Source organism: Cinclus cinclus, chromosome 1, assembly GCF_963662255.1.
Source record: "Cinclus cinclus chromosome 1, bCinCin1.1, whole genome shotgun sequence".
Classification (NCBI taxonomy): Eukaryota; Metazoa; Chordata; class Aves; order Passeriformes; family Cinclidae; genus Cinclus; species Cinclus cinclus.
In genome coordinates, this window is record NC_085046.1 from 82,251,339 (window position 1) to 82,275,772 (window position 24,434).

At 44.1% G+C, this 24,434-nt stretch overlaps 1 protein-coding gene across 1 annotated transcript; it reads right to left on the bottom strand.

Moving 5' to 3' along the window:
• Positions 1 to 4,919: 4,919 nt before the first annotated feature.
• Positions 4,920 to 21,102, bottom strand: UBE2QL1 (ubiquitin conjugating enzyme E2 Q family like 1). Its single transcript, XM_062499925.1, has 2 exons — positions 20,317 to 21,102; positions 4,920 to 5,173 (listed from the first exon to the last, which is right to left on the bottom strand). Exons 1-2 carry the CDS (start codon positions 21,100 to 21,102, stop codon positions 5,042 to 5,044), a joined length of 918 nt encoding a protein of 305 aa, XP_062355909.1. The 3' UTR covers positions 4,920 to 5,041.
• Between the last annotated feature and the right edge of the window lie 3,332 nt (positions 21,103 to 24,434).

A 24,434-nucleotide genomic window follows, 5' to 3' on the forward strand; every position in this document is an offset into this window, starting at 1 on the left:
GCTCAGAGGCTTGCTGCCCCCCTCATCCCACGGTTGGCACTTTGTAGGGCAGGCAGTGCGTGGTCTCAGTACATGTGCACAGCCCTCTGTCTCTTGCTCACTTAGATGAAAGCTACATCTTCCCATAGGGAATGCACTGGGAAGGCTGGAGGAGATAATATCCAGGAGTTTTACTTCATCATTGGCACAAATTGCCATCCTCTGAAATGTGTTCTCTGTAGCAGATTATTTGAGTTGGTGCTTGTCAAGGAGGGAAAACATAACTGAAAAATTATATTGTGCCAGCAGGTTGGCCTACTTAATTCTATGGTATAGATCATAGCACATTTTCAGAGGAACTTCTTTGCCAGAAGTTAACGTCCTGCATGAAAGAAACAAACTTTTCACACTGATTCTATACAAATGCCTCCCCATGATTTCAGCTAAACTTGGGGATGACTATGCATGCATCACATTTGTCTACATAACACTGGCAAGTAAATCCTCAGTGCATCTGCTAAGCTCCACACCCAGGAATTCAGTTGGAAGTCAGTTATCCTCTAAAAACTTCTCCAACAAAAAGTGTGTTCATAATCAACCACCTCACTGGAGTCATGTAAATTACCATGCTGATCATACTGCCAGTGTGGCTCCATGTGGGTGCCTGAAAATCTCAAAAAGAAAAATAAATTAAAATATGGAGAAGAAAACCCATTTAATTTAAATTCATGATTTAAATTCCAAAGCCACTTAACTCTACACTATTTTTCTCTGTACAGTCAACCTATCAAGAAGCTATTTCTCTCTACTGCAAGTTCCTGTGGAACAGAAAGTGCGTGCACTTCAGAGCACTGGCCATCACAGCCATCACTGCTTGGCAATTGTTACTCTCAGTGTCTTTCTAAATGAGTTTTCTAAAAGAGTGTATATATATATATATATAGGTTACATTGTCATATCACGTGTACCTGTCATACTAGAAAGGCTTTGTTCCAACCCTGCTGTTCACTAAAGAATCTTCATTTTAAGATCTTATGCACTGCGTTCAACAAGGATAATGAAATTAGTCTCTTTTTTTAACATTTGGTGCATAAAAAAACATACCATACCTATGATTTTTCTCTGGGCTGAGGACTGAAGCTTAGGCTGGAATGAAGGAAAGAGGCTCTGTTTGGGACAGAAAACAACAGAAGTTCGAGAGGTCTTGGATTGCTAAGGTTTTGACTGTTGAATTTTTAGGAACAATTGACACAGAAATACATTCCCATATAAATCATCAGTTCTGTTCTCTGTGGAAATCTTTCAGCATTTAGTTATTCAGGGACAGCTTTCTTTCTTTATCATAAGCTTGCTTTTCTCAATGCCTGTATTCACTCATATAGCTTTTTCAGACTCAAAGAAGATCCTCCAAAAGGATATATTCTAAAGAAGCCAGAAGTAACTTCCCAATACAGCTTCACACCTCCCCAGATGATAGCTTCAAATTATTCATCTGTTCTGGGGACAGCAGATGGAAAATAATGTTCCTGATAAAAGGGGTCTAATGAGAGCTGAAGGACCCGTGCTGACTGCTAATTTTACAAGAAATACTAAGGAGATTTTTGATTGGATAAATGGGGAATATTGAGGTTTGTTGTCTGAAAAAGAAATCCTCTCACTTCGCTGATTTTGAGGAACTTTGACCAAGCAGATGACTGTCCAATCTGTTTTCATTTTGGCCTCCTGGAATTTAGAATCTGGGAATGACACTTGGTTTTATTTCTCAGTCACAGAAGAGACGTGATGGCCTGATATGAGTTCCACAACACAGCTCCAAAACCTAACATCCTTCTTCTTACTTGTCAGAAGGATAGAACCTGGAAGAAACTCTCACTTTCTGGGATACAAACAAAAAGGACATTATTGGATCTTAGGTACCTGGAGCAGCTCTGCAACAAGTTCCTGCAGTACATCCTAACTAAACTAATGCTGTGCTGCCTCCCTCATTCTATACCCTTCCATTATCAGTATTTTATTTTTTGTCCTGTGTTTTACTTGCCCAGTTATATTTTCTCCAGACCATACTTTCTCTCTCTCTCTCTTTCTCCTTCTCTCTCTTCTCAGGTGTTCCTCTTTTCCTTCCCCTCATACATCTTTCCTTTCCCGATTTCTCTTTCACTTTTCTTTCAGGTTTGTCTGTTGCAGAGAAAGTAGAACCTGTCTAGCATACAGCTAGACAAAAACCATGAACTAATTTTCCCTAAAATAGATAAATTCTCTTTATAGATCTCTTAATTAACCATTCTCCTAGCTATCTCCCTCCCTCCCTTCCTGCTCAGAAGTACAAAGCTTCTGCACTCCCTGCTGTCCCCTTTTTCCTGCATGCCCCCAGCACAGGCTGCTCCTGCCATAAGCCATCATCTCTTTAATAGCAGCAGTATTATTTTTGGTGCAGCAGGAACTTCATCCTGCCCTAGTTCATGCAGTGTACTTTGCCTTCTTTCCTCCTCGCACGAGTTGTTACTGCAGCTTTATCATCACACGCACTCTGCTCCCCTTCTGCTACAGCTTCAAAGCACTCCAGATTTTTTGATTTGCTTCTCCTACTGCTCCAAGACACTGAGTGATGCAGAGAACCTCCTACAGCCAGAAAGTAACTGTGATTTTTAGCGATGATGTTTGCTCTAACTATTTAAAGCACACTTAAGAAGACACATAATAAGTAGGTTTGAGGGAAGTGGTAGCAATCCACCCACTACATTCCTTTTAGCTAACCCTTTAATTAAATATTAAAGATATGGTTCTCAGGAAGATTTAAAATAACCCACTGACAGAAAAAAAGAGCTTAAAAACCAGCAGAAAATGAAATAATTCCCCCCCCCCCCCCCCAAGACTTACCACACCTTCATGCTGTTTTTAACATCATTTTACTGTGCTGATGAGGGAAGAGCTTTTCTGAAGGGAAATAACAAACCTTATGCTTTCCAGTGCTAGATCACTCTCTATGTTCTCATGGATTTCTGCAAAGGATTACAAATTACTTGAAGCTTAACTAAACATATCAGTTTCCTCTTCCATAAGGGAGAGCAAAGAAAGTTTATACAAATTGAGAAAGTGAATTACTTGAAATGTTACTCCTCACTCAAGAGACACACTGCTGTGGATGCTCAGAACCGATACACAGTTTGAGGGGAAAACTACATACATACACTGCTTTATAGCCTTGTCTCCAAGTATAAAGCAGAGAGAGATAAATGACAGCAAGATCTGGGCAGATCTGTGGTACGAAGCATTTCTCTTTGTAACTGAGTTAAGACACACCACAAATGATCAGAGGGGAAAGAGAAGTGACTCCTGATGGAGATCAGAAGTGCAAGAAACCAGGTATGCCCACAAAACTGAGTGGCTCTGACCTGCGTATTCCTTTCAGTGAAGGCTTTGATTATTTTTCTCTGTATCTAGCTGACAAAGCTCGGCGACCTCACCGAGCAGTGTTTTTCACCAGTACTGCAAGAAGACCTGCTCTGCTGCTCCTTCTCTTGTATTTGAACTCCATTGTACTGCTTTTGCTCTTCTATGCTGCATGTAGTTTTAAATCAAACTCCAGACCCCCAAGCTCTCTGTATAGTCTCCAGTGTTGCTGTAATACAAACAGAGACTGGTCAACCATTTCGATTTGTTCTCACGTTAGCCCTATAATGGAAAGTGCTTCCAAACACACTGCTTTCCCCCTCCAAATCAGTCTTACAATCGATACTGTCCTACTTTCAACTAAAATACCACCACCACAGATACATCTATACGGTGCTCAGAATCTCACAACAGAAAACCCATTACTTTGAATACAAAAGCTGGCCAAAATGATTGAATTCCTGAGGCAACAGAAACGATACTGGTGATTTTATTCAGCATGTGTACCAGTACGATTTTCCATTCGGAATCCACAATTTTAAATGCTTTTCTATACCATTCTTAACATTACCTTCAGCTTTTTTGGAGTCCCTTAGAAAGTTGTTTTTTTTCAATTTACCAGAAAACTTAAATTTTAATGATTAAATAATAGGACATTTATATACATCAGTGGGTTTTCTCAGATACTGGGCTCTAAGTACATACAATGTCTATTGAGTGAAAATAATAAAGAAAAATTCCAGTCATGCAAATCATCTTACAAACCATGTTCCATTTGACTTGAAAATTTTTACTCTTTTACTGGCATATCATTTCAAAATAAAACAGATAAAATTTTAAGGTTGCTTTGTCCATTTCCACTCATTTGTTTTGCTGTTTTGAAGAACTGACAGGCCACATGCTACTGCAGAAGGTACTGGCAGGGTAATCATTGTTCTGCTACCACCAACCAACCCCTCTGAGCCCTGGTGTGGATGTGTTTTAAAAAACCACCTAACCTTCAGCTAACTGCACTGGTTTATTTCTGAACAGCACATCACAATATCAGCACAGAGAGCACATTGTAACCGGTTGGGTGATTCCACTTAATAATTTTTCAACACTAGGACCTTTCAGCATTTTAATTCTGGTTTCATTTATGAATTAAAGGTCATATATAGAGCACAAATGAGGTCTAAATTTAGTCACAGCAGACCACAGTTCCACATAAAGACAAATCTTCAAGTTATGTTGACCTGCTAGGAGACAAAGATAAACAGCACAGCAAACATGTACCTGCAATGCACTGCTTCCCTATTAAATATTAACTGTTTCATTTACATTTAAATGAACTGAGCAGCAATGGATAGACTTTCCAGTACTGCTGTTTGGTGCTGCTGTCATGGAAAGAAGCTGAAGACAATGTGGGCTGTATGGGGGCAAATGACGCAATCTCAGCATCCGCTCAAGTGACTTCAATGATGACCATTCTCTAGTCTTGAAATATAATCCTACACAGCATTTTTCTTCTCTTCCCTCTGTAAACACATCTGTTCATAAATAACTTAGATGTCTCCTTGACATTCATGGTATGTAACTGAAGCTGAAGTAGAAAAGGATGGGCGGTGTACAGCACTGAGGAGATGTCACAGTACTTTTGTTCAGCATTTTTGTCAAGTGCACGTTGCTAACATCAGCCATCAGAGACCGGTGGGGTGACCCACCCATATTTTTCATGGGTCTTCACCAAACTCTTAAATGTTGCTTCAGCTTCCTTTCGACTGAATGACTTTTTTGATTTGCCAGCTTTTCTGCAGATACGGCCCTGTGCCAAACACAAAAAGAAAACCTTCATTAAAGATGTGAACATGCATCTGGGAAACCACAGATTTAACTTAACTTTTCGGCTCATCAAGATGAGAGACATTCCTTTACAGGTTCCAGCAAGCATAGTTCCCAAACTTGAGCAGACAAATGCATTATTAGAGATGATTTAAAATGATATTCAGTGGATGGGTAAAAAGGAGGAAAAGAACAAAACAAAACAAAACAAAACAAAACAAAACAAAACAGCATCTGCTGGGCTGCTCCTTCCCTCCTGCCCCTCCTACCCAGCCGGGGACAGCCCTGGCAGACAGCAACAGCCCGGGCAAGGCTGCTCTCAGGGCTGGCCATACCTCACCCCCTCCGCCACCGTGTAGGGACACCAAAAATTACATCTATCCCGCAGAACACTCCATCCTTCTTCCTGCAGCCTACCCGTGAGAAATGAACAGCTCAGCCTTTATGAAAAGGAGTGCCTTACACCAACGTGCTTCCATCTTAAATCAGAAGTTCAAATTTGTTTCTTACCCCTTAATGCCAAGTTTGATAATGAATAAAAATATACTAGTATGCATATACGGCATTTTTATTGCTCTGCTGTTAGATATTACCTCTAACTGCATAGCTGTATGAACATTTCAAATCCTTGTTTGGCAGCAGAGACTTTTACTGAGTTGTCAATAGCTTACCTTATTTTTCACACCGGTCTGAGTCAATTACCAACCAACAGAGACTAAAGAAAGAATTGTATTTGCAGATTAATACCACTCTACAACAATTAACACCATTAAACAAAATAATTAAAATAAAATAAATACATTTAAAATATTTATGCCTACTGGATTTGTTACAAAATAGAAGTGTATTAAAGTCACTAGTCCAGTAATTTTAGTAATAGAGTAATTGTTTGATAGATTGCACTGAAAGCCTTTTTAACAATAAATTGTATTTGATGAACAGATAACATATTACAGTGTTATAATTATTAAGAACCAAGTTAGTATGTTCTCATTTTTTTCTGTTCAAGTTAGTATGTTCTCATTTTCTTCAGTTCTTTAGCTCAAAAATCATCTTTTGCTTCCCTGATTTTACTGTCAATTTGGAATTTAAACCAAAAATTAGCATTTGCAATAGCATGCAACAAATACTGAGAAAATAGTCAGGTATAAGGAGGAAAGAAAAGGGGAAAATGGGAAAAAAAGAAAACAAAATCTGTCCTCGGAGTATCAAATTTACTTTTACAGACAAAATGAGTAAGATTAGTCTGCAGTGTGGACAAACAATTTCTTTCCAGAAAGCTGTCACAGTGTTGCAGAGGCTCTTTTGTGTTCAGCACTGCTCCTGTTACAGCAGAAGTTATGGACACATGAAAGAAAAAAGCTGTTTCCTTCTCCTGTTTTAACAAATAATTTTTTGCTGCAGTTTGAGTTGTCTCTCAGAGCATACCTTAACCAAAGATTAAGAACACCCTCCAATTCCCACCTCGCTTTTTTCACAGTCAATTTATACCTATTTGTTTTTCCCAAAACAGCTGTTTTACCTGTCAATGCTTTTCCTTGCTTTTCTCACTAGCTGCCATTTCAAGACTAGAAATCTATATCCTCTTTAAACCCCCTTGATAGACCGAACAGCAAGACACCTTCTACACCTCCGCACAAATTTGGCACTTAATATGTCCCAAATACGGATGATCTGAATGGTTCTCAATTGACTCCCAATCATAAATTTTCTTAGAAAATTCTCATTTTTAGTTGTGACAGATGGAATAATTAAATAAAGCTGGGTAACATATTTTTTAAATCTTACTGAATAATCATACGTAGTTATATATAATTATCAATCATAATTATTCTGCAGGAGTATTTTTCTTGTTATGAAACATTTTGTATTTTCTTCCTAACCTGAGGTTTTGTTGGAAGCACACTTAGAGAAACAAAGGAAAAAATAAAACAAAGTTCAACAGAAGATTAAATCAGCACAGAAAATGATGTCCTCAAAATCTCACAGATTAAATACTTTTGAAAGTAAATATAAACTTACTCTGCTGTTTAATTTCTGGATTAGATCCATTTGCCATCTCCTGTGTTTTGCACATTATTTTTTATCCTTTAAGACTTTGATACCTTTCTGAATTATATGCATAGTGCCTAGGACAGTATGATTCACATCTTCCCCAGCTTTTACAAAGTATTAATACTAAGTTGTACCTAGAAATAGGATCTTTGCATTTTGAACAGCTCATGTTTGGTGTTGACTATGTACAGCTTTCAAAGCAGGAACATAAAGAGTTCTCTGGTGTCGTAACGATGTGGTAAACATAATCACACCATGTAAAATTTACTGGAGCCATATCAGATGAAAGGAGCATCAATTCATGACTTTATTCTGAAACCTTTCTGTTATGAATGGAAGAGATCATTAAATCTACTTCCACTCTGGTACCATATGCAGGTGGTATGTGAATTGCACCATCAAAGACCAGCTAATTCTACCCTGCTGCAGTCCGTGTATTTCTCTGCTTATACAGAAACTATGGGTGGCACGGTCAGCACTGTCTCTTATTAACCAATATCCTGTCAGCTGTTTATAATTTGGATAAAATTTAACCTCCTAGACTGAAAGTTTCCCTACTTGGTGCTTCAAGTAAACCTGGGATAAAAAGAAAGAAGGTTTGAATTTCAGCTGACCAGCTGCAGACGCTTTCAAACCTATACTTGGGTGGTATCTACTGTCTGACTTTTAGTTTTTTGCCTCTCCCAGAAAATTCTTCCCAAGTTTAAGTAAAAAATGTCATTTTGGATGCAATTACAGAACAAAGTGTCAAATGTTTTACCAGGCACGGCTACCAGCCCTGACTACAGTTTATTTTCAACCTGCTACTTAAACATGCAGAGCCTGTGAGCTGCTGCATTCTGTAAACGTGGTAGTGATGGTAAATACAGTATATAAATATGTGCTGTCCACAGCTCTGCTGGGCACAGCTGCATTTTGACCAATCCCCAAACCACATGTGTCACTACTGCCAGGGTAAGGAATACAGCTCATTTGCATAGCCGATGTTTTGATGTGTCCAGCACCACATCAAGGGAAGATATCAAACTGGTATCTGAACAAGATCAAAACATTCCACAAGAGGTTAAAAAAACAGCAAAAACCCAAGAAAGCCTTTTATAAAGATATCACTGTCAAGTTCAGCTCTGAGAATTTGCACCAGGAGCTTATTTAAATACTTGCAATACTTTCAGACACTTGCAGAGCGCCTTTCATAAAGGGATAACTGAAAACCTAATTAAAGAGTTGGAGAGAACGTTTCAGATTTTGCCATCTGCTGTGACTTCATGTACTTATCAAGATATAATTTTAACAAGCTAGAAACATATGAAAGGTGAAAGCAATGCCACAGCACCCAACTGGTTTTTATGCAGCCATGCTGAAGTGCAGGGGGACGTGTGCTGCGCTCAGCCTCCTCCATCCCTCGTGCTCCTGCTGCGGCCAGCCTGCGTGGCACAGCGAGCAGTTGCATGCCACTCATCCAGGCTTTGCCCAAACTAATGAGCTTGCACAAACAGCTGATAAGCTCCAGTCTATAGCCCTGATAATGACAGGCAGGAAAACCTCCTGGAACACGATCTGCTCAACTGAGGGATCAACCACTCCCTCCTGCCATGTTCAGCAAATGACCCAAGGTGAATCTCACATATGACTTGTCCCCATGTCCTGGTTTCAGTTGCAATTGGGATAATTTTCTCTCCAGTAGAAGTGGTGGTTTGGATTTAGCATGAGAATAATGTTGATAAAACCCTGATGTTTTAGCTGATGCTGAGCAACGCTCACACTAAGCCAAGAATTTTTCACAGTGCCTTGTGCTCTACCAGTGAGCAGGTGCACAAGAAGCCAAGAAGGAATATGGCCAGATTAGTGAGATGAATTGGCATAAAGGATATTCCACATCATAGACCATCATGCCCAGTGTATTAACTGGGGAGAGTTGGATGGGAGGGGCCAATCACTGTTTGGGGACAGGGCTGGGCATCTGTCAGTGGGTGATGAGTAATGGTATTGTGCATCACTTAGTTTTCTTGTGTTTTTTGTCTCCCTGTCTTTAATTACAATTGGTTTTTTTTTGTTGTTGTTATTATTATAATTATTAGTATTATATTTCACTTAGTTTCAATTATCGAACACCTTATCCCAACCCACAAGTTTTTGCTTTTTTTTCTGATTCTCCTCCCCAGCCAGTCAGGGGATGAGATGAGGGAGTCATTGTGTAGTATTTGGTTGCAGCTGAGGTTAAAACATGACACATCCACATCTAAGGACCTCTGTGGGCAAATCTGGGAGCTTTTCTACTTCCAAATGATGCCTCAGTTGTCTCTGTGAACACATCTCCCCTTCATAATGCTCTGTGACACTGAAGCACATCCTCAAAAATATTCAGCACAACAACTATTAGCTCTTTAAAATCTGTCAGCACCACTATCATCAATGTGCCATGTCAACTCTTCCCCAGCATCACCAGATCATAAAATAGTCCAAAGACAGAGTTAAGTTCTGTACAGAAACCAAATATGAAGCCTGAAACTCTTGAGCCCACCATGACCATATATTTACCCACAGCTGGCCTATGGTGCAATGAAAAGCAGTCATGATATTTCCTCTGGTCCTTCCAAAGTCAGGAGAGTCTCAAGAGGATTTCTCTGGAAAAAGGGAGTTCCCTCTCTTCTCAAATAAATGATAGTAGCTCCCAGATCCAAACCAAATCATTTTTGGACAGTACTAGGTGTGCCTCCATGCATGTCCTGTTGTCACTCTCTAGAAGGACAGGACTGCGTAACAGAGGTCAGCCTCCAACAGGATCATACAATCACCAAAAGTACTGGCTGGAAAGGACCTGTGGTGGTCTCCAAGTCCAGCTTAGAAACTTGGAGCTGAACTGCCAACACAGGTTAGCTGTGACACTCCACACCCAGGTCCTGAACCCTTCAAAATTGTGTTCAGTCCACTCCTGATGCCACTCTCTGCTTTATTAGGTCCCAAATTTTCAGAGATTCAGTGAACACGGCCAGGAGCCCTTACAGGGCTGATGTTATTGTGGAAACAATGTAAGCTCCTGTGCTGTGGACCTCTGAGGTGACCTGGTTTGTGACAGCAAACCAATCACATCCAGACATTTTACCTGGACAGAAGAAGCTGTGTACATTTCCAGTAGTGCACAGCTAAGACACTCAGAGGTAGGCAAATCTTCATGTTGTTAGCACAGCTCTTAATGCAATCTCCTCAGCCCTGTGTACTTTAACTAGTCCTGGTAATGCAAATAACTCCAGGTTGGTCACCCAAGGGCAAATCACACATGTCTTCTGCACATGGGGCTAAACTTGGCCCATCATGTAAGCTAGCATAAGGACACAACGGATGGCTACAGTTCCCTTTTCTGCCTCCATCTCTTAATACACCTCTATAGCAAGTTCTGCTGACCCAACCCTAGGTAAATGTCAAGAGATGGAAAACAAGCAGAGAGAAGCACACAAGAGACTGCAGAAAGTCACTATGCCAGACGTGGCATCTGTGGTGATCCCTCCATGAACAGGAAGATGATCCACAAGGATATGCCCATTTTCCAAGTCTGTTGTGCCAAGATTCTCCATGGGTGACACAAAATCTGTGGATTTCCTAAATACTGAAGCATGCTCTGAGTTTGCAATATGTAACGTGTAATGTATGTGCCAGTGACTAATGGCTTTGGGCTCCAACTGTTCCATGCAAACCTACTCAAACATTTTCTGATAAGGAACAGAGGTACTCAGTGCTTATGCCTGAACCAGCCTTATCCTAGAATATTTAAACAAGCTTTCAGAGGAAAATATTTCCACTGGCTTTAGATACGCGTTCAGAAGCAGAGCGATGCTGAAGTGAGTACTGTCATGCTCTCAGTGCAGTGATTGCAACGTGTCACAACATTGCTGTTAGAGCGCAATATACACAGTCTTTCCCCCCAATTACATGGTTTATAATTTTTTTCCTTCATGTACTGATGAGGCACAGTTAATAATGTCTCAAAAACTGCACACAATTTATATTGCACTGTATATGATTATTAGCTATAGCTAAAATAAAGCGGTATAGAAAGTGACACAGACAAATACTCATAGTGTTGCAGCATAAGTGAATTAAAACAAGTAGGTTTTCCTGAAAATGTGTAATTTCCGAAGCAGTACTTCCATGCCTTTTTTGGTCTCCTTTTTAAGAATAATCCATAAAAGAAGTGAAAACATAGCAAGTTCTGGCTTTAAGGCATCCTATAAATTGTGCCTTCTGGGAGCATGACTGTTCTTTGTCCAGGAAAAAGAAATCTGAGTTGCAGCTGAGTAATTATTTATGCTCATTTGTCTGTGCCAGTAGCCTGGTGCCAGTAGCTCTTAATCGATACAAACGCTTGCAGCCCCAGTCTCTGTCTGACAGCTACAGAGCACGGTGCTGCTCTTCCTCGCCTTTCCCTAAGCCAGCACCAAGCTGGCAGCATGATTTCGGCACAGATGAGAGTTCAGAAACTCCCTCCCTGCATTTTATGGATAGGACAAACTCTGTGCTGGCGAAAGAATAAGAGAATTTGGGTGGCTGGCTAGATTACTGGTGACTCAAGTGTCTCCAGGGCTGAAGGTATGACAACATGGTGGGCTTCTGTCAGAAGAGACAGTCCCTGTTCCCTGCCACTGGAAGGGCACCTGCTTTCTCTGCTATGTATTCTCAGTCTTTTGCTGAGCTCCCTGGACTATTTCTCTGTGGAATCAGGCACTGGCAAAGTTCCTGAGGGCCAGTCCAGGTGAGAAAGCTGGGAACATGACAGCAACTCTTTGCCCACAGGTCCTCCACATCAGGAACCTGAAGCTACCTGAGTCAAACAGTCACGGGAATGAACCCAACCAAAGCAAAGCCAACCCAACCACCCTTTGTGACAGGCTGTAAGGACAAAGGCATCATAACAATACCTATCTTCACATTCCCCTAAGTTTTACAATGCTAAAAGAAAGGAAAAAAATCCCAAAAAACAGTAGTAAAAAGCAGGCTGCCTCTGGAAACATCTAATCGAGTTAAACCCAAATTTAGTAAGATCAGACTCACAAGTGGATGTACTTTTCTCCTGCTATTTATATGAATATGCCAGTCTCTTGACTGCAGTGTGTTTCATACTGATGCACATGGACATCTACTCAGAGAGTCCTCACTTCTGAGTGCTTTAAGCACATATCCCCAAATGCCCTTTGGGTAATTTATAAATTTGTCTGCACTTTATGTGTGGGAAAGAGGAATATAGTGAAGTTATACAACTTGCCCATGAACTGCACCTGAAGTCAGTGGCAAAACCTAGAAGAAAAACTCAGATCATCTTTTCTCAGGCTAAGTTCTCAAACTGAAACTACCTCTCCCACAAAATAATTATAGAACACTGAAATGCCAGGTATAGTTTGATGGAAATGATATTGTCAAATTTACAGAAAATTTAATATTTATAAAAATTTATTGAAAATTTGAAAAACTAATAGCATCAATTTCTTCTCTTTCATGATGCTTTGTTTTTTCCATGGACATGTATTATGGAAATGAGCCCTCCTTCCTGTAGCTGGGGGCTTGTTACCATTTGCAGCACAAGCCTAGAAACGAGAAATACCAAGTCATTCCACAGCTCATAAAGCCTGAATATGACAAGCATCTAAGCTCCGGGCCATTTCATAATGCAGGCTTACGTCTTCCTTCCTTGGCTTTATTTTCACTCGTCTTTGAATGCAGGTTTGGGATTATAACTGACCTGTAACTCTATCAAGGAGTCACTGCAGAAGTTCCATGGGTTTTGGAGAGCCCATGCAGAAAAGGATTAAATCAATGAGGATCATTGATTTTAACAAAGAAAACACACAAGATAGTGAAGCAGATAAAAAGACATTTTCCAAGGACAAACTCTGCACGTGCATGAGGCAGGCACGCATCTGCCACGTATGGCTGAGAATGGACACGCCTGATGTATCTTTCCTCAGCATGACTTTTAATGGGAACAGAGCGAATCAGACTGGCACCTTGATCCTGTTGCAAAGAGGAATCACCTGAACATCTGAAGCGTGGTGCCCACTTACCTGTTCTGTGCACACAAATTCACTTTCGCACTTCTCCATAGCTTTAATTCCCAGCACAGTGCTCATTTCACTCTGAGCCAGCTTAGGTAACAGTATCATGTCCTTCCTGTAAAGCTTGTCCTGAGAATTCCAGGATCTACCCAGTTACTGCTGTTTCCAGATGGAGTTAAAGGCCAATACCATGTAATGCTCAGCAGCCTCCAGAAATGACCTGTGGAGTACAACTCAGACCAGACCCTACACTTTCAAAAAATACAATGATACCCAAGAGAAACCTGCGATATCATTTACAAGAGCAACAACTGGATCCTGTGTACCTTACAATTAAGACTCATTTTGAGCCATTCAGCCAGCATAACCACCACAGCATCTGAGGTTCTCCCTATTTAACTGCAGAGGAATTTTACCCAGCAATCCTCCCACCGCCCATCTCCCTCTGCACTGAAAGTCAGCATTACCTATTTTGGCATTTACAGGAGAAAACTGGGAACCGCATGTGAAGGACTGAATACGTCAAGGAAAAGAAGAGCCCTTCGCTGACTCTCACCAGCCCAAAGGAGCTTAGATGGGGAAAAAGAAACGCAGTAAATATTATGTTACTTAACCACTGTCCCACTTTGTGAGAGCAGATGCCCACAGGGGGACTTGCCAGAGATCATGGCTGGCAATCAGACTCCCAGGATATGAGGACAAGAATTACTGTGGAGTTTCAAATCTTCAATCTGGAAGTATCCAGTCATGCATGGAAATCCCTGGGCATTGTGTGGATGCTAGGAAAGCTGCATATTTTCAAGGCTAGCCTCTAAAAGGAAAAGTAAATCTTCCTCACAATAGCAAGTGGGTTATTTAGGTTACTCCTTCAGGACATCACCCTTCATGACTAGGCTTTCTGCGTCTGAAAAAACACAATTTTCAATGAAGTATCTGACAAAGCACCCCAATGCTTCATGGTTCTCTCTGCCTGAACACTCACACTGAAGAAAATGACTAATATAATTCAGGGAAGAAGAATCTTATTCTTTTCAGCAAATTCAATTTTCACACAAAATCTAAAGCCACAATTCTTTCAAATTCTTATTTATGAGATCACCTAAGTATTGCCAGGAAGAATAAAAGCATGTTTTAAAATTAGGGATTTTGTTAATTTGATGACTATTTTACAGTAAAAAGGATAGTTGAAGGTATTTTAAAATTTTCATTTTTATGCGTTGAAGGAGAAAAATTGAGATTATGTTCCCTCTGCTTTTTAAAAGAATTTAACAAACCTCCTATTTCAATGAGTTGGAATCCCTGTGTCTTCATTCCTCTCAGCAGAATATATTTGCATAATAGTAGTGGATGGTCAGAACACCAAAATACCTGAATGAACACATGAACAATTATTTTTTCCAGCCTGTTTATCAGGCCTAGCATCTCAATACACATGCTCCCACTTCAACTTCCAATCCTATGTTTCTCAAATGAAAGAGACATCTTAGAAAGCCAACAGATCTGATTTTCCTCTGCAGGCGAACAGTATTCTGTTATCTCTTTATACACAGCACTTATACCTTTTCATGGGAAACAAGTCCCCTAACACAGTCTTGGTCTCCTTTGTCACTTTTGTATAGGAGTCGATGTTTTTTCACCCATAGACCTAAAGTGGTATTTCCTCCTGTGAGGATAACCATCATCATTTGCTCACACAACTAATCAAAAGCAAAAAGTAAAACAATTCCATTTTATAAGGCTCTAATAGGATACAATGGATCCAAATAATTCAGAGACCACTGTGCTCCCTGTACATTTCTGCAGCCTTTGAGATTAGCTGATTTATTCATGGCTACACTCCTCAAACCCAGCATCTGGAGTATGAAAACCCATGGATCTGCAATTAATTTCTGCTAGACATATTTGAAAGACCTGGAGTCTGCTGACCTCCTGGACACTGTGGAAGTTCCATCTGCTATCTGCTCACTCACACTTTTGTTTGAAAGGATGAAGAGGGAGTAATTTAGACTATGATTAACAGCTACCTTCTGTAGCTGTTTGTCATAAAACAAGCCCATTTCTGCTGTTTCAATCTGGTAAAACTCAGCTGGGATATTCGAATCTTTAAAATGGAAAGATAAATCCATTCAACAGTCAAACAAGGCACACAGCATTTGAAGCAAACGAACAGGGTTCCACTGAGGTATTTCTACCATTACAATGTGATGGATCAAAGTACTAGACACCAAAAAATGTATTCAAATCCAAAAAAATTTCCAATACAAAATTAAAGCTTAACTATAAACTGTCTTTTGATTTTTATTTAAATCATTACATAGAAGCCCAGAACAGCAAGAATACTCAGAATTAGGGATACACTGTTCCTTTAGTAATATGTCCTGGAAAATTTTCTATGTTTCCTCTGTTCCCTGCAAGAATCCTGGAAAATTTTTATAGTCCTCTTATTCACTGGAAGAACAAGGGAGTACTTCCCTCAAAACAAAGACTTTTTTTATGACAATCTGAAGAGCTGACAGTTACCTGACAGCTGCCTTCGTCTGGCAGTCTGGTCCCACCTCCATGGAGAGAACAAGGGACTAGTGAAAAAGAGGATAAGGCATCTACTGGTCAGCACTACCATAACCTCACATCTAGAGTCCCCAAGGCATCAGGTGCAGCTCTGTTTGTTGCTCTTAAAAAAGGAAAACACCCCAAACCCTGGTGCATTACTTAGACACTGGTATATATAGCTTTGTCCTCTTTTAGATGTCCACCAAACCATTCTGTCCGGTGAGAAACAACACCTCTATTAGAAGACACAAAACCCTCTCTTACTCTTGGACAGTCTGCTCCTTTTCCTTTGGGACCACATCATCTACCATGTTTTCAAAGGAGAGAGATGACTCCTCCCTGAAACATGGGCACTGGTCTCATCTGTGTGCATTGTCATTCAAGGGGAGCCATGATGAACCTCCTGCTGTGACACCCCTCCCCAACCACCACTACCCTCCCTCCCCATTATTGTGACAATGACACCATTATCTGGAAGCGGAGAGGAGCTGACTAATTTTTAAACCTCTCTCTGAAATCATCAATAAATCAGTTTAAAGGGCTAAGAACGTTTTAACACTCCATGGGCCATTTCCACAGCCCAGACAGACACAGAGAGACGGACATGGGAAGCTCTGCCTAGACAGACATGCCAGACAGTTGCCTCCAGGACGAAAAACAACTGGTATTTAAATCATTTCATTAGCATCACCCCACCTCCCTGGCTGGCACCCCAGCTCTGCAGCAGCTCATGGCGACTGTTTTGCCGGTTCAGCCGGGCCAAGCTCTTGCCTGGGATGACAGGAGCCAGCGAGCAGCTGACTGTGCAGGAAGCAAGCACAAAGTCATCCCTTTAAAAGCAAGGCTACAGTTGAGTTAAGGACAGCACCAAGTTGTTTAAAATAGGATTCTGGATCCCAGACAGATAAACAGTCTTTGGCCTTTGATGTACTGAGAATTCCCCTCAAGATACTGACTAGAGCTGTGTGAATAATTGATTTTCTCAGCTGAATAGCTGAAGCAACCAACCAAACAAACCCCAACTTGTTTGTTAATTAACATTTTTTCCTTGAAAACTGAGGGGGGTTGGGGAAAGTTAAATTTGGGACTGTTGAATTGTTATATTCTAACAAAAGTAATTTCTCTTCTATTTTAAACATTTTTATTTACAGACAAAAAAAATAGCTAAAAATGCAATGCTACATTCATTATAGGAAGCTAGGGTGTGCATCCCATAAGGTAGGGCATCTCTCAAGCAAGGTCACCTGAGGTATATGGTTCCTGCTTGGTGAAATCTAGAGAAACAGCCAACCTGCTTTAAAATCCAAGCCTGGGAGATATGCTCAGGTCTAGGAAGTTGGACACAGGTTTTGGCACTTACAAGCACAACGCTGAACAGTAACAGAAAAGTGCTAACTCTTAATATCTCTGTTTCACATTTAAGTCTCTTTACAGGCACAATTCCTGAGTGACATCCCATGAGCTGTCAGAATTACTTATCTCAATTTCTCTTCTACTCTGCCAAAAGGTCTGTGAAATCCATGAAAAAAAAATCTTGTGTTTGCTGATAATCTTAACCACATGAAAATGTATTTTTAATGTTAATTTTATCTGCTTTTGGATCACTTTGTCAGAAAGCAGATCATACATGCTCACAGTTACTATTAGCTCTAACACCAGACCAAGAAGAGCTGTTTCTCTTTGAAGAACTAGCAGAGAATGACAGTGCCACAGTTGGCTCAGTGAAATGGGACTGATGAGAAATGTCTCATGAAATGAGCCACCTTGGTTCCATCCCTTGAATCACCCCAAGGAGGAAGGTGTGCCAGTGGAATGCTCAGCCCTGCCCACTCACACTGGTGCCCGTGCCAGCCAGGCGCACTCTTGGATGCGTCACAGGCTGGAGTATTCACAGTGATTTCATGCCAAATCATGGGAACCAGTGACATTTCTCTTGAAGATGCCTTTGACTCACTGGTGGTGACAGTGCCCCATGTCCCCCTCAGCCTGATGGCTGCTGCCATTTGTACAGGCAGGTTCATTCTGAGGTGATGGAGAATGGCCCTCATCCTTCCAGCCTTGCTGATGAACAGCATCTTGAATATTTCATGCTATGGCAGGTTGCAGGCTGCTTACAGAAACTGCACTATTAACCTGGTGACAGCCATGGCTATTGGTTCGGGCTGGCTCCTTGCAAGCACCAAGACTGCCCACGGCACGGCAGGAGTCACCCAAACCTGGCCACACAGCGCTGGGGAATGCAGCACCTCAGCCCTTGATGCTCCATTGGCTCCATTTTTTTATTTTTAAAAACTAACTGGTCAAAAGTAGATCACCTGTAAAATGAAACAAGGATAGGGGAGCGCCAGTCGTATTTTGAGCCCTATTATGCAATGGAGTGAGGATTACATAACAAGGGGAGTGCAATTACAGAAACGTGGCTCCCATGACACAGAGCCCAGCTACAGTGACAGGCCAGCAAACCCATCAAAGGCAACATCTCTCTAACCCAGAGAATAAATGTATTGACTGTACTGCCTAATAACCTTTCCACTTGGACTGAACAATCTGAGAGGTTGACACGTGCCATGTTATATCAATTTAACTACTAAGTTACTGTCAGCAGTTTATTTCTGCCTTTTTTTTCAATCACAGTTCTCTTTTTGTCATAATTGACTTTGCAAACTTCTGGAAGAATGTTATTGAAACTCTCGCTTTTTAAATGAGTTTATTATTGATGCACACATTAACATCCTCTGGTAATCAAAAATTGCTACTACTTTCTGGAAATCTCTTAAGTGGTTTAGGGAAGAAAACTGTCATATTGTATAGCTGAGAATTTATTACTAGTAAAACAGTTCAGTGCTTCTCTTCACTGAGCCATTTTATGATCCCAGTAAATATTCATTTAACCCTTTAACATTCAACACCACAGAAAGAGGCTGAATTGTTACAAAATAAGAGAATTTAACATTGTCCTTCTAAATACTTGTAACAAGACCTATGAACTCTCTAAAAAGAGACAGGTTAACAAACAGTGAGATACAGTAAGAGCAACTACAGAACTTCGAAGTACCTCAGGCTCTGTGTTAATTAAAACACTTTTTTTCCCCCTTTCTTGGTGGAATTTTTAAATCCCAAGGTGACCTAGGAAACTTGACCTCTTGAAATGAAGTGCAGAGAAAAATACTATCTGATTAAAAAAAAGGAAGTAGGCCCAAACCAAATAGGCTAAAGGGAGGACAAGTCACTTAAAAAAGAGCCTGTTGAAAAATCAAAATTATTTTCAGTCTTAAGAAGAAACAAGCCTTTACTTCTGCTCAGGCAAGCAGTTCCATAGAAGCAACAGGAATAAACTCATTTTTAAGCAAATAAAAAGTATGTTATTATTTAGTCTTATTTACTCTTTCCCCTCCTCCTTGCCAAGATAGAAATTTAAGAAGTTACTTAGTTTACTGACAGACACGGAGCTGCGGACGTCACCCGAGTTCAAGGGCATTCATGAACAGGAAAACCACCCTGTCACAGCCATGTGTGCATTGCCCACTACTATAACATAAAGTGTAATATAAGGCATAAAGAGCTACTGCCCATCAGCAATATCTGCCCATTTATTAAAAACGGTTTATGAAACATTCGTCTTCTATGGATATTCTACAGGATAAAAAGCGGGGGGAGGGGAAGGAGAATTAAAAAAAAAAAGGCAGCATAAAATGCACCGACTCAGGTCAGACGAGATCCTCTGCGGGAGAACCGATCACCTCCTTTGAAAAGGAGAGCTGGCAGGAACCGTCTGGCTGCTGCAGCTGCAGTACCTACCCCAAATGACTTGTTCCTTTCGGGCCGGACGATTTGAAACCCCTGCAAGTTTGCCAGCAGCTCGAGCAGCGACTGCCGGCGTGATTCCGCGACAGTGACCCCTCAGCGCAGCGTGCCAAACCCCAAAGCCGGGGTGGCCCCTTGTCCCCGGGGGATGCTATGCGGGACAGCACAGACAAAGACCTGGGGGCAGCAGCTCCAGCGTCGCGCCCTCCGCCAGCGGCAGCGCTGCACGCAATGGACCGGCGAATACGGCCGACAGCTTGGTGAAGGGCAGGAGGCTCCAATCCCAAACCCCTCTGGAGGCCGGAGAGCCCCCTTTCGCTGTGGGGCGAAGGAGCTGCCCGTCAGGAGTAGCGAGCACGATATATTGGTGTGCCACAGGCGGCAGAGCCAAGCACAGGGACAAAAGCCGGGCGGGAGGACACGATGGATGCATGCGCTCCTCGTCCCTCCGAGCTGCCCCGCACCTCTGCCGCACCTGCCCGAGAAGGGACCCCGGAGCCAAACACGTGTGTCCCGGCCTTCGCCCCATCGGTGACACTAGGTCCCCGGGGAGACCGAGCCTGGTGGCGGACAGCCGCGGGCTGGCCACCTTTGGGGTTCCCACCCGAGCACCGCTCAGACCCGCACCCCGAGCGGTGGATGCGTGCGCCCCTCCCCGAGCACGGAGCCCTACCTGCCCCTTGACCAGGCTGGCGGCGAACTGCCTCATGACGGCCTCCACGGTGTAGGCGCTGGACCAGCCGCGAGGGGTGAGCAGCTCCATGCAGATGGCCCCGCCGTCCAGGACGTAGCCGTTCTCCAGGCGAGGGCTAAGCACCCTCATGAAGGGCGGCGAGAAGGGGAAGTTGTCGGGGAAGGTGAGGTTGAGCAGGATGTACTCTGTGTTCGTCTCCTTCATGTCCTGCCACAGCACCGAGTCCTTGTCCACCTGGTGCAGCTTCACGTTCCAGTCGAAGAGGCTCTCGTCCACCAGCTCCACCGAGATGAAGCGGTCGCTGAGCCGCGCGATGTCCTGCAGCTCCTTCATCAGCCGCCGGGTCCTCACCTGCGTGCAGTGCTGCTGCCGGCCCGCGGGCACCAGCGCCGCCGGCCCCGACCCGCACCCGGGGCCGGAGCCGGGGCCGGGCCGCTGTGCCGCCTCCTTGCCGGCGCCGGGCTCCCTGCCCGCCTCCCGCGGCTTCTCCCGGCCGACTCCCGAGCGCGCCTGCTGCGGGGGCTGCTTGGCCGGCTCCGGCGCCTTCTTGTTCTTGGGGCCCCCGGGGCTGCCCTCGCTGCTGCTGCTGCTGCAGCCGCCCCCGGGGGGGCCCTGCGGCTGCGGCTTGTTGCTGCTGTTCTTCTGGTTGCCCCTGCCGCGGAGCGAGGAGCCCTGCTGGCTGCTGCTGCGGTGGTGGTGCTTGGGGTCCTCCGTGTCCCGGCTGTGCAGCCGGATCAGCCCGATTTTCCGCAGCAGAGTGGCCATGTTGTGCGCGGCTCTGCGATCCCTCCCGCCTCTGAGCACCGGTGGGGCTCTAGTGTGGTTATTATCAATTTAAAGCCCGGGTCGGCGGCTTTGCTGTTGGCGGCGAAGCGCCTCTCCGCCGGTCCGGGGCGCGGAGAGGCAGCGGCGGTGCCGGAGGATGTGCGGCCGCCGCTCAAACGCCTCCCCTGCCTAGAGCTGCGGCGGGGAGCATTGCCGCAGCGGGGCTGCTCCCGCGGACATCACGGCCCCGCCGCCGTAGCCATGATCCCGTGAAAAGGAAGGAGGAGGAGGATGGGAGGGGGGGTGTGCAAAAAAGGTAGGAAGGGGAAAAAAAAAAAATCCCCCAGCCGCCAGCACGGGAGAGCCCCCTCCCTCCCCCCGCACAGCGGCGGCGAAACCGCCTGCGCTGCAGATGGCTTCCCCGGCACCTTCGGATCGCACTCGGCCGAGCCAATCCCCGGCGGCTCCCGGCGGGCCGGGCCCCGCGCCGCTCCGGGCGCCTCCCCCCGGGGCGGGCAGGGGGGGTGAGAGCCCGCCCGCGCAGCCCCCGCGGTGCCCCCGGCGCGCTCGGCCCTTTGTTCGGGAGAGCGGCCGCCCGCCCGGGCAGCGCCGCCGCAGCCCCGCCGCGCCTCCCGCGCCCCCTGCGCGCCTGGCGGCACCGCCGCTGCGGGGCTCGGCGGGGCGGCGGCCGGCGGGCAGCGCGGAGACCGTCCCGTTCCGCTCCGCCCCGCGCTGCGGCAGCGGACCCGCCGGGCGGGCGGGCTGGGGGCGGTGACGGCAGGGAGGGGCGCAAGGACAGACCCGCGGGTGCGTGGGCAGGTGTCGCACGCGTACGCGTGTGTGTGCGCGAGTGTCGGCGCCCACACGGCCGGGAAACCACACCGCGGCAGCTCCGTGCACGTGTGTGCACACGGACGGAGCCCGCATCTAACGCGGAGACCCAACCGTGGTCATGTGTAAGGACACGATGGCATTTAAGTGCATGTGGGTATATGTAGTTACACCTACCTGCCTAAACACATATAATAACATATGTAATGCCTGTATAAATCGATACACGAACATGATTAAAAAAATAGTTGTAAGTGCACAACATCTGTATATATGTTTGTGTGCATGCATTTTGGTATTTGTTGTGTTGGGAATGATGGGACAATCTTGCTTTCTTCAGAACAGCAGATACACGTATTCCATCCCTCTCACACCTGCTCCCTTCCAGACCAAGTACGTCCATCCTCCTGGGACTCTGTGCAGCACAGGAAGGAGCACTTAATTCCCAAAATCGCTGTCCCCACCATCTTCTTTACCTTCAGAGACTAGAAAAGAAAAAAGAAAAAAATTTACAAGAAATGCTTTGAATTGAGGAATAGTGAAGGCAGGGCCCAAAGTGTGATTACATCTGTTGTGCGGAGGATGTAAAGCAATAAGCAGTGTGGCACATAGCAGCATTATATTCCGTAACACATTTCCCAGTGGAGGATCTGGAGGTGGATCTCCTCTTGCTCCCTGAAGACTCCATAGAGCAATGTCAGGAGGTACTGGCAGAGCTGACCTGTTGTGTGGTCGTCAGTGCTTCTTCATCAGCCTGCTTTGAACAGGGAGAACGTGAAGGGCTGTGAGCAAACTGTCAGTGATGGCCTGGGAGGCCCAGATGCCACAACACTCTCCTTGTTTGCTCCTGCCCTCTGTCCTGTTGACCTCGCCAATCCAACAGTGTGATAACCCTTGGAGTTACTCTGATCCCATTCTGTGTACAGACACTCTGCTGCGTCTGTTGCAGGAGAGATGGTTGCTAAGTCCCCTACCCCTGAGAAGATCTGTATTGTGAAGTACTGTTGACAGAGTGTTTCCCTGGAGGTCAGATATCCAGGCGAATGTGAAGTGGGTGGAGACTTAAGTGTCAAAAGTTGTTCTGTTCCTCCCATATTAATCTCCTACCTCTTACATTTGCCTAAGCATTTGAAGAACCTCCAGTTTATAGGTTACTGGAAATTGTTTTCAAGCTTCCCTTAGTAGCCTTCTGGTGGCAGAAATGCCACTACCCTGAACTATTGATGGCCCGTCCACGGAGCTGGGAAATTTCTAAAATGCAGACAAACTGCGCCCAGACATCTCGTGGTGTATGACACTTCCAGGAAACAAGTAATCTGTGCTTCATTGGGAAAATGACTCCAGCAGGACTTGCAGGGGGAGAAGCTAAGGCAGACATGGAAAATTCTGATCAGCATATGGAGCAGGGCACTGAGAAACCTTATGGGACAGGTTGGAAGACTGTTCCTGCTGTGGTACAAAAGCTGGCAGTCACAGAATCTTCACCTGCAGCTTCAATCATCATGGGCCGTCCCCAGGTGGAACAAGGCTCTCAGTGTCATCTCTGGATTAATACCTGGGGTAAGGCAGGGTGGTGTGGCACAGACACAGAACTGAACCACATTGCCAAGCAGCAACGTGAGCCTTTGTGTCAGCTACATTAATGTTTTAAACTGAAAGGTCTCTGCATGGTGCTTCTGTGGCAGGTGGCAGCAGGAGCCATGATCATTAATTTAACATTATGGAAGTTATTTACCTGTCTCACATAACTGAAGTAGCTGCCCAGTGGTGAAACCAAAGAAAAGAGCAAGGTCTCTGCAAAGGGAGGCCAGAGCCAAGCATCCCCTCTGTGGCCTTCCACCACTGCTCTCTGAAATGGTACAAGATTAATGAAGGAAGTGATGAGAAAGTTGTTTCAGCGATGAGGAAGGTATAATAGGTGTCCCTGGCCAAACAGGGTTCTGCTGCCACAGGCTGCTGCTCTGGTCGTGCTGAAAGTAGTGAAGTTTGTCACAATATGTGCCCATACTGTCAGCAGGGTCAAAAAGCTGAAGTGATGGAGCGAACTCTTCTTTTTCATACCCAGGCTTCCTCAGCAAGCAAGTTATTTGGTTAGCCCATTATGGACTCTGGATGGCTTGAAGTCAAGTCTTGAGGGAAAACAGGTAGTAGAACATCTGTCAGGGGAAACTTCCCCTGTATCTAGACTGGCCTTATACACATATTCCCCAACTTACAAAAAAAGGATAAAATTTGGTCCATGATCTCTCTTTACACATTCCTAATAAATTTCTGTTCCTTAGTATCTTAAATAGTAGAAACATATATATTGAATTTGTTCATTATTATACCTTCTCACCAGTTTGCCAAGTGCAGGAGTCAAACTGAACTCACCTGCCATCTACCAGACAAGGCTCTCATGTCCTTGGAGCAGGACTGGTTGATTCACTTACAGTGCATAAAGACATCCTATACTGATGCCATGACTTTCAAATCAGAGAGGCATCTGGGTATGAAAATCA

Excerpts from the sequence above, each read along its gene's own strand:
- UBE2QL1 (XM_062499925.1), bottom strand. The coding sequence starts at position 21,102 with ATGGCCACTCTGCTGCGGAAAATCGGGCTGATCCGGCTGCACAGCCGG. Across the intron at positions 5,174-20,316 it reads CCAGCCTGGTCAAGGGGCAG|GGCCGTATCTGCAGAAAAGC; the intron begins GTAGGGCTCCGT and ends TGTTTGGCACAG.